The sequence below is a fragment of the Lolium rigidum genome, chromosome 7 (genome assembly GCF_022539505.1).
Source record: "Lolium rigidum isolate FL_2022 chromosome 7, APGP_CSIRO_Lrig_0.1, whole genome shotgun sequence".
In the NCBI taxonomy this organism is placed as follows: Eukaryota; Viridiplantae; Streptophyta; class Magnoliopsida; order Poales; family Poaceae; genus Lolium; species Lolium rigidum.
In genome coordinates this window covers 304,468,108-304,478,315 of record NC_061514.1, presented here as the reverse complement: position 1 = coordinate 304,478,315, position 10,208 = coordinate 304,468,108, and the positions used below count along the sequence as shown (strand labels likewise).

At 42.4% G+C, this 10,208-nt stretch overlaps 1 protein-coding gene and 1 long non-coding RNA gene across 3 annotated transcripts; both read right to left on the bottom strand.

Annotated features, from left to right (window-relative positions):
- Positions 1-788: 788 nt before the first annotated feature.
- On the bottom strand, positions 789-4,436 carry LOC124677013 (peptidyl-prolyl cis-trans isomerase FKBP19, chloroplastic-like). The gene is made up of 10 exons (XM_047213018.1): positions 4,226-4,436; positions 3,180-3,290; positions 2,415-2,500; positions 2,279-2,329; positions 2,082-2,162; positions 1,909-1,953; positions 1,376-1,431; positions 1,212-1,287; positions 1,032-1,138; positions 789-932 (listed from the first exon to the last, which is right to left on the bottom strand). Exons 1-9 carry the CDS (start codon positions 4,413-4,415, stop codon positions 1,040-1,042), a joined length of 795 nt encoding a protein of 264 aa, XP_047068974.1. The 5' UTR covers positions 4,416-4,436; the 3' UTR covers positions 789-932; positions 1,032-1,039.
- A 3,400-nt stretch (positions 4,437-7,836) lies between these two features.
- On the bottom strand, positions 7,837-9,089 carry LOC124679261. Of its 2 annotated transcripts, XR_006994891.1 has the most exons (3): positions 8,444-9,089; positions 8,187-8,288; positions 7,837-8,033 (listed from the first exon to the last, which is right to left on the bottom strand). It is a non-coding gene; the product is annotated as an uncharacterized LOC124679261 (long non-coding RNA). The 2 variants fall into 2 exon arrangements; XR_006994892.1 differs by lacking the exon at positions 8,444-9,089 and having other exon boundaries at positions 8,187-8,371.
- Positions 9,090-10,208: the final 1,119 nt, after the last annotated feature.

The window sequence follows — 10,208 nt, the reverse complement described above, 5'->3', positions numbered from 1 at the left end:
TTCTGGCTCCATCTCCTTGCCTGAGAAATTAAAGACAGAAGCTGCAGCGCACGGGTTCTTCTATTGCCAGGCAGTTTGCATCGAGGCAGAATAGGTTTGTTTTGATACATGTATATACATCAGCTTAATCTTTTTTTTCCTTTGCAAAAAACACAACCCAAATCATTGTTTGTTTAGTCATTGCCCTGGCTTAGGTTGCAGTACAAGCATCAAATATTTATGTCAATCCCTTGCGCCATCTCTGGACATGAGTGCCATTTTCCCTGATTTACAGATTGCAACATCAACAGTAGTAATAGATGTCCAAAATTTGGGCATATAAAGAACCAATTATCCCTGTACGTCTACAATGTTGATTCAAGATTGTTCTGAGAGAAGAGACTCAATGAAAGTTTTTTGGGAAAAAATGGGAATCAAAACATGCGATCTAATATACAGATGGATATTTCATTCCATTATCGTGGAACAAGATTGTGTATTTTAAAAGCTGTTCAATTACCCTAATAAAAAAGAAAGAGTAGTGTGTATGTGATCAATTTTATTTTGCGGTTATGTGAGCTATTTTATTAGAGATTGATTTGTGAGCTACATCTACATATCTAGCACGTCCAGTAGGGAAAATTTAGTTGATTGTAATTATTTTTTATATTTATGTTTTTTTATTATTAGTCTCACTCACGCCGCCGTAGCAACGCACGGGCAAATTTTCCTAGTTCAGCTAATAGACTGGATCTGTCCGGTTGCACTTTACATTCCTTCTTAATATTTTCTGAGTAAACAATAGATGGGTGCATGATCTCAATGATTATTTTGTTGATACTCAAGTATATAGTATATATATTAAATATTTACATATCCAATGATCATCCAAGGATTTTATTCAATCCTCAAAAAGTTACTCTTCTTTCCTTCAAATGATTATCCAAATTACCCTGCAATGGCCAGTGCGTCTAACCATTAATTGAGTTTAACAAGACAAGAGATAGAGAAAATGGTACAAGGCAGATTTACTTTCACGCAAATGAAGGTACCTTGTGTACTATTGAGTTGGAACTATCCTGATAAGCTCAATGTCAAACAGGAGAGTTTTATCTATTAACCCTTGATTCCTTAGAACAAAATCTAGAGCCCTTTGTCCCTGCAAAAAAAGTGTTATGCGATCTAATAATAAAAAATATCGATTTTTTTGTATTATCAGGGGAATATATTACCGAGAATGTAGTTGGTTTTGGGCCTAACTTGTTCAAGTCATTGTCAGGATATCCAATATCCGGTGGTACTATTATCCTGAAGTGTGTGAGCATCGGTAATACAATTAAAAGTTGTGTTAGTAATACATTTTGAAAGTGTCGTTACAAAAAATGTGAGAGTTTACCTTCTAACTCCACCTGGACGCATGCCTATCATAGCCTCCTCAAAAGCTGGTATTACCTAGTTGATATTTTTAATACTGCTATTTGTTAGGGTGTAACAAACTAACAAATAATAGCTTCAGAATATGCAGTGGAGCAAAGATTATGAAAAATTGTTCGAGTGTATACCTAAATATAAATGAGGTTATGAAAATTTTCAATGAACATTATGTACCAGACTAGCTAGTACAAGTGTAAGAGAACTAATCCCTCAAATTCTATAGTTGTCATTTTGCGCAGACCAAGTCACTTTAAAAACGCTTACTACCAATACGTTATATAAAGTGTTTAGACTGGATACATCATGCAATATGCGCAGCTATGAATAATTAAATAATATATATTTTTGTGATATTTTACAAATATATTACTAGAGAAGTTCCTTGTCGAAGTTGTATGTTGGATATGATGTTGACTTCCAAAACTGACAACTATTAGGGAACCAGAGGGCAGAGGGAGTAGTTGAGTGGTACACACTGCCTAATTAGCAAATCACCTGTCCTGATCCAATCTTAAACTTGAAGAATTCTTTATCACCACCCTGCAATGAAAACAAATAAGGGGCTTTTGGTCGAACTGAAGTAATAACTCAGTTCATACTTGAGCAAATATCTATGAAAAGGAAGCTGAGAACTCATCTTTTTCTCACTACAGAGAGAGCATGTGTACCTCAAACGAACCACCTTTGGTCTTATTTCGAGCTTCAAATATGCGACCATAGTATCCAATTGTGTATCCATCCCAATCAACCTGATGCCCATTCACAAACCCAAGTCAACAAAACAGTAGGCACAACTCAACAAATAGCTGGAGAACATCATAAAAAATAGCCACAGTCCATTGCAAATGTGATGCTTGTAACTCACCACTACAGTCTCCCCCTTCTTTGGGGATGGGCCATCTCCAACCCGCAAATCCTGTAATTTCTCGTCAGAATTCTGAACCTAACAAATCTGAACGTGTGAGCATTATGTATAAATCATTGAATGCCAGTGCTACCACCTTGTACTGGAGGCCAGATTCTGTTTCAGTGTAATCAGGATAACTCATTTTTGTCTTTCCATAATCCTTCCCACGAAGCGCTGGCACTAAAATTTTAATAACAAAGAGTAAGCCATGATTGCATATTTTAGTTAAGAATGTGAATATGAGATAGAATTCCTCTGTTCTCACATGTGCACACAGGTAGCTCACTTGATAGTTATTTTCTGACGCAGTAGCTACAGCATATACACGGAATACATGTTTATATAGAGAGGGGTGGAAGGATAGGTTGGTACAGAGGTAGGAAGGTTTGTACAACAAACCTAGCAAAACTGGAATTTGCTACTGCTACTGCTACAGCAGTCTTAGTGTCTTACAACTTGCTAGCCTGGCAGACTTAGTGCCTAACACATACCTATCTGAATGCTTATATGGTTTTGACAGCAAAAATAAATACTACTACTTGAACACAAGCTATATCAGCCCCCAGTCGTTTTTTAAATCGAACGATTGTTCTGCACTACAAAGAGACCAACCAACTAAAATAACATCAAGATATGCTAAGAACAAGGTCTGAGGTATGAGAGCCGTAAGGTATAATCAAAAGACTAGCAGCTCCTCTACAATGTCCAAATAGCATGCTCAACCCAACTTTATGACAGCTCAGCATTATTGATACCAATACCATGTTTACAAAGAAGTCAAGTAGGTTCAAAGCATATGTGTTAAAGTATGGAAGAACCTGTCTATTTTCAAATGAGGGGATACTGATTGAACACTCACTATCAGTAAATTCAGCTTTTGCTGCTCCATTCTCCAAACTGTACTGAAAGGAACCAATGGTTATAGTAATTGCAGGAATCAATAGTAGTCTCCTTCTTTCTATCATACCACCTGTGCTAGTAAACAAACAAATTAAAACCAAGATGGGTACCATTTGAGACGTCATCAAATGAATAGCATTTAGAGTACGAGATTTAGTTTCAAATACATGTTCATTATGCATTAAGTGATATCTAACATGTAATGTCTAATGAAACAATCTTGCAGTACACATTGTCCAGTAAAAAAAAGAGTTGGTCATCGAGGCACATGTTATGATACAAAGCTGCGACAAAATTTGTAGTCCTGGAATTCTGGACAGGGTCTTTGAAGAATGACCCATGAGGATATTCTTGTCTAGCAGCTAGAGATCAAGCTTCAAACCAAGACCAGAAGGTGCCACAATGGTCGATACCGGTCAATGACAACACCAAGGATAGTGTTCTTTTTCGCCTTTTTTCTTTGTTGACTACTTGTTATTACAATTTCAGGTTTTTGATAATGTATACATATGGTTCCCAAGGACACCATTTGATTGCACATAATCTGGATGATGATTTGGCATAGAATTCCGAATTGTTTTATTGTGAGTTTTCCAACCAAAGAAACTTAACAGTTTTCCGTCGTTCCAAAAATACAGCAAGTACTGTAGAATTTTGTATTTTCAATATTCAGATCAGACAAACTACATTCCACTACTGCATCTCACCAGACCAATTATGACATCTTTTACAGAAATATCATGGTCCGTGACAGGGCGCACAGTGCACTCAGCGCTGGCTATGGTTTCAGTTTGACGATACATTCTCAGTAGAATATAAGCTACCCTTGGTGATACAAGCAATAGTAGAGGATCTCAACTAGGATCAACATGAACAGGTACTACGCACGCAGCAATCAATATGCAGCTCTCTAGACGGACTAACGAAACACACATAGAACAGTACATCTTAGCCTCCCAAAAAAATCTTGGAACGATCCATTCAAGCAAAGCTGGAGCTGCTTACCATGGCAAGAAGAGATGACCCGAGTTTGACGACGGCGTGTCCCAGGAGAACAGACCTCGAAGGTGGAGCGCCCAGATCCTGTTCGATGGATAGGCCGCCTCGAGACGGATGGAGGAGCGGCCGGATGGAGGAGGAGCGTCGCCTGCCGGCGGGGCGCCGGGAGGCCGGGACGGCACGCCGGGGATGACATGGGGAAGGACGGAGAGTAGCCACGGGTTCGAGTTGGATAAGAGGGAGGGGGAGCTCCAAGAATCCATTCGGAGTTTTGAGCCGCGCACATCCGTCCGTTTGGGCATCCGACGGCCGCAACCGCAAGAGCGTGCTGGGATGACCGTGGAACGTTCGTTTGGCAGCTGTTTTTCGCGAAAACACGAAAATCTTTGTGTTTCGATTCATCCATTCAAAAAGAAGTTGTACGTTCACATCTAAAAAGTGGACCAACACTCATGCTATACAACTCAACCTAAACAAATAATATAAGAGAGCAGTTGATGGAGCCCTCGTGCTCCCGTATCCGTACATGAACTTGTCACAACTTTGATCGTGTCGACTAGGAAGGTCACCAAAGGCAGTTCATTGTTGAAGACGATTGTGTCTGTATGATTCCAAATCCACGCCGTAAGCATAATTAGCAATGAGGTTTCTTTGCGCATATGACGTGGGTTGAATCGCACCGCCAGTGTCCACCACTATGCGAAGACCCCTTCAGCAACGGGAGGTCCGCAAATAGATCGAATCTAGGATAAGATCTCATGTCAGATTGTCCCCGAAAATAGGCATCGTGTAAGAAATATGTGTGGCATAGTCTCCTACGACCGGTCACAGAGCGGCGTGCGAGCATTTCACCCGTCCAACATCTGTCTTGGTAAGATACTTAGACAAATAATTTCACCTAGAGGCAAGAATTGAGCAGTTAAGCAAGATAATGCTCAAGCAAAGTTAGAAGTTCTAACCGGTGACTTGGTGATGCAGTGTCTGACGGTTGAACTGTTAGGAACTGTCGTTCTGATGCTGCACATTGGACTAAGATTGTATTATATTATAAATACAGTGTGAATTTTACTTGTAATAATATGTAGGCGCCTGTATTTTTATCCTGTAGCGCTCTGTTCGTGCGAGCCACTATTGGGCCGAATGTTTATCGGCCAATTTGTTCTACGCAGGTGGGCCGCTAGCGACACTCTTAACATGTTGTAATGATTAGTTGGACCAAATTTTGTAAAGTGACCTTCTTTGACTGGGTTTTTTGTATATCCTAAATGGGTCGTGATAGCCCATAGCAGTAAACGAAATGACATGCCATCGTCTTGTGGGCAATAATCAATTTTTATTGATGCCGAATGACTAGGCCTACTGTATGGGCATTACTTCATGTCCGATTGAGCTATAATTCATGGGCTGCATTAAGTCATAATGGGCCGTACTTGATCACTGAGTGAAGACCCAACCCATGGGAAATACAATATGGGCTGTAGTTTCTACATAATGGGCCAAACTAGACAGTGTAAACGGCCCAACCCACTGCCACGTGTCCATTTCAGATTGGCCAACGTGTCTACTTCAAATCAACACGTGGCATGAGCGGTCATTCGACACATGTCGCGCTAAAACATGGCACAGTTAGGCAGCACGTGTCTTTGCATAATTGGAGTACGTGTCAATTGCTTATTGATCGGCAAGGGAAGTACAAAATTGCCACGTGTCCTTCTGTAATTGGTAAACTCTTGTCGAAAAAGTTGTCCCATATGGCAAATAGAAATTGGCTACGTGTCTGATGAAATCACGCGACAAAACTGACACCTTAATCATTGCCCGACAACTTAATCATTGATCTGACATAGCCGACACCATGGTCTCCGCGAGGGGGTACCGCCTCCATGACGGATATCCACTATCACGACTATGTGGGCCAGCTGGGCTTTGGGCTTTGGCAGGTTGTCATGGATCCATGACGGGATTTCCTAACCGTCAGAAGGGCATTTGTGACGCGAGATTCTCCACGGTCTGCGTAACCATCAGAAAGACGTGTCCGTGACGGATTTTGTCCATTCGTCGATGAACTAAAATCGTTATGGACTTGCCAATTGTTTGTAGTGTGTTCTCCCTGTCAGCCCTCGGAAATCCCTCTTATAACCTCTTTCACAACAGGCCGTCGTCCTTCCTCAAACATCCCAAGTTTCTTTCCAGGGGAGGCGCATCCTGGAGGTTTCTCACGGGAGGAGGCGGGAGATCGGCTCGGGGCCGCAGGGCGGCGCGGCTGCTCCATGGTCGGCGCTTGAGGTCTCCGGCGGGAGGTGTCGAGGAGGAAGGGCGAGGCACCCGTGGCGGCGCCCTGACCCGCGAGATCTGGTGGATGGCTACGGCCCGATCCAGTGATCGTGGGGTTAGGTCGGTTCCTGCACTGGATCCCTTTTCCTCTTCTGCCTTTTCTGCTTTGGAGTCGACCAGCGGTGTGGGGATCTACTAGTCTTGCGAATAATGGAGCGGTCCTAAGACGTCTTCTCGTGCCAAGATGCAAATTTTCCGGTGCATGTCCTCATCGATCTGGCGGATGAGTCGTGTTCCGAAAGGCTCCGACGGCGCTCCATTGGGCGAATCAAGCCTAGAAATTGTCGGATCGGGTGGAATTCGGTCGTGCGCACCCATGTTTTTCTCTGGACGTTTGGTTCCAGAGGGAGCACTTCGAAGCTCTGCTGGTGGTTATTATCATGGAGCACGTTCTCGTTCTGCGGTGCTGGCAGAGAATGACATTGAAGCTGAGATCTGAGGTCTTGCAATGGTGACTCGTGTCTTGGTGCCGAGGAGGAATCGGCTTGGTGATCTGTGACTTGGAGCAACGGCTTGCGAGTGGGGGCGACTGTACAGGAGAAAGAGAAATTCAAAGTCTTACTTTTCAGGGTGAAAATCCAAGGTCTGACCTTAATTGGTTGTGCCTGGAAATGCTCCTTGTTGAAGGCATTGTTTCGAGAGTGAGGACTTTCTTCAGGGTGAAAATCTAAGATCTATGACCGGTCGACGATAGTGCTTGTGCTCTGTTATCATCTTGGAGGTGTCGCTTTTGGAGAAGTTGAATTTCTGGTGTTGTCTTGGTGGTGTTAGAGTTGCTGTTTTAAAGGATTAGATCACTGTAGCGGGATTTTTCTTTTTTTGATAATTCTTCTTTCTATTTTGGCTATGTGCATCTCTAATGCCGTTAGAGCAATGCGTTGTTGCAGAGACTGGGTGTAATTGGTACCTCCATGATATTAATATATGCTCTTTGTAAAAAAAAAATCCTCCCGCGACTGCGTCGATCCACTTCACCTCCCTCCCACAAGTCACCAAGGTACGTTGTTACGGCCGCCTGACCGCCGGATCTGTCCTCCGTCACCCAAACCCACCACCTTGATCAACGCCATCATGCCCCACCTAACCTAGATCCAATGCCTCCCTCAGCCGACGCCTGCCAGTGTCCTCCTCTGCTCAGGTCGCTGCAAGCTAGGCCATTGTACTCTGCCCCAGCGTCAAGGACTCTCAAACTTCGCCTCGCCGCCTGCATCCCATGCTACAACGTGGCCGGCGCACTCGGCATAATATGTCTAGGACACTCTCACAACATTACACTTTAACCATAAAGATTGCAAACTTGATTTACTTGACATGCGCCAACGTGATCTGTATATTGGTTCAATGGAGTAATTGAATATCCTGAATACCAACTAAATGAAACCTAGAATGTGGGCACGAAAAAAAAAATCATCCAGCAATGTAGTGTCACATTGCTAGCGGCTGAAATAGCGATTCCAAAAACCAGCCTTTTACACCAAACCTGCAAGCAAGAAGCACCAATTTCAGAAAAAGACACAACCAACACCGAAGGACAAACCAAGCATAACTATTGGAACTGCCAAACAATTAACATTCACAGTTCACAAATCTAAGTTCAAAACTAATGGCCCAACAAAACCTCAACGACACTTACCTTGGCAGAGCAGATATTCTAGCCAGTAGGGTGGCTAGACTCATCAAACACATCAGATTGAGAGATGAGCTCAAAGAACGTACTCAAAGTAGGGTGACCAACCTAAAATGGCAATATTCAGAACAAAAGTCAATGAAATATGTAGACAGAACGCACTCAAAAGTAGGGTGGCCAACCTAAAATGGAAGCAGTATTCAAAACAAATGAATGTAAGAAGCAGAGACAGACCATAAAACATATTCGTTTAGTAGTAGTACCTTGGGTATACTCCAAGTCCTCAAGTCATACAATCTGAACAAAAGGCAATCATGGAAAGCCTACAAAGTACTTCCTCTCTTCACTAATATAAGACATTTTGGCTAGCAAAATTGGCCTGACAAAACGTCTTATATTAGGAGGGAGTAACATTCTGGAAACATATATTTCATGTATTTTTCAAACTGTGGGAACCAATGGCTTGTTAGGATAGAGTTTGTTGTTTAAATAATACATCATCAACATTTGTGCTCTCATTATCAGTTACACGCATAGATGAACAGTTGTTGTGTGTGCACTTGATCCCATCATGGTATAACCATGGCATGCCAAGTGGTGTTGAACTTCTAATATTCTTGATAGGATTCAGTCTTCTCTACAATGTTAACATGACCAGGTGAGTGAACATCAGTTTCAGTCTTCTTTACATTCTTGTTTGACATGCCAATATATACCCTCGATGATTTTTATATACTTGGCAGGCGCAGGTGAAAGAACCGTAGTTTCCTCTCTTCTTTACAATGTTGGCAGGACCAGCTGAAGGAACTGGAGCTTCAGTCTTTTTTACAACGCTGACACGGCCAGCTGAAGAAACCATCGTTTCAGTATCCTTTACATTGCTAACAGGCCCAGCTGAAGGGACCGTGGCTTCAGACTTTACATTCTTGGGAACACCATTATTAGGAGAAAAAATTGTACATCCATTGATCTGGCCCACCATTTGGTAAGCTAGATATTACAGTTTCCTTTTTATTACTGCATGTGGTCCTTTGGATGGCATTTGTCGATTTTGGAGGATGAACAACACATTTAGTAGTATGTTTTGACACTTCCTCTGAACCTAGAACAGAAGATTCAGCGACCCAAACTGAATCTTAGGTAGCTCCCATGCATGCTCCTAACTTTAGTTTCACGTTATAGAATACCCTTGGAACAACTTAATCTACACAAAATTTGATGAGAGCAAAGGACTATTCGAAAACTTTGAACACCAAAAAAACTTTTTGGCGTATCCAAACAAAAATTAAATATCAGTATTAAGGTGCTACTAAAACTGTATTGGTAACCCTTCCTATATAAACTTAATGAAGGCCACCTATATAAACTTAATAAGGTCCACGTTCAATGTCTAGGGAAGATTTTCCCCTAGAGCAACCCCTCCTAAATCTTCCATGGCCCCAATGAAAATGAAGGCAAGCGCGGTGACAATGCATCAGGGAGGATCTAGAAGAGGACCATGCGTGCGGTGAAGCCCAGAGAGCTCCATTCGCCGCATTGTTGGTGTAGCATAAGTGGACTGCGCCGGTGGAGGCACCAAGCATCTACCAATTAACGAAAACCCCAGGTCACCATCGCGTTTAGGGAGGATATGATGCGGTGCTCCTGAACCCAGAAGCATCGTCAGCCATCACACGACAACAAAACTAAAGAATGTCAGCCAATCAATAAGCAGCAAAACCAAGAACAACTCACCAATCGGACATGGAAAGCAAACCACCTCACGAGATGCAGGAAAAGACAACGCCGCAACCACCAATAGAAGCACCAAAATCAGTACATACCAAAAACCACGTGCCACGAACCAACAAACGTAGAACAACACTGCACAGGCAAACAACACATTCAGAAAAATAAGGGCTGACAACATAGGAGAACAGAACAAACAACCACAAAATAAGAAAAAAATGGAAAGATGCCACGAACATGCCACCCCGCTGGGTAAAATGCACCACGCATGATCCACCCCTAGTAGCAGTAAAACACAAA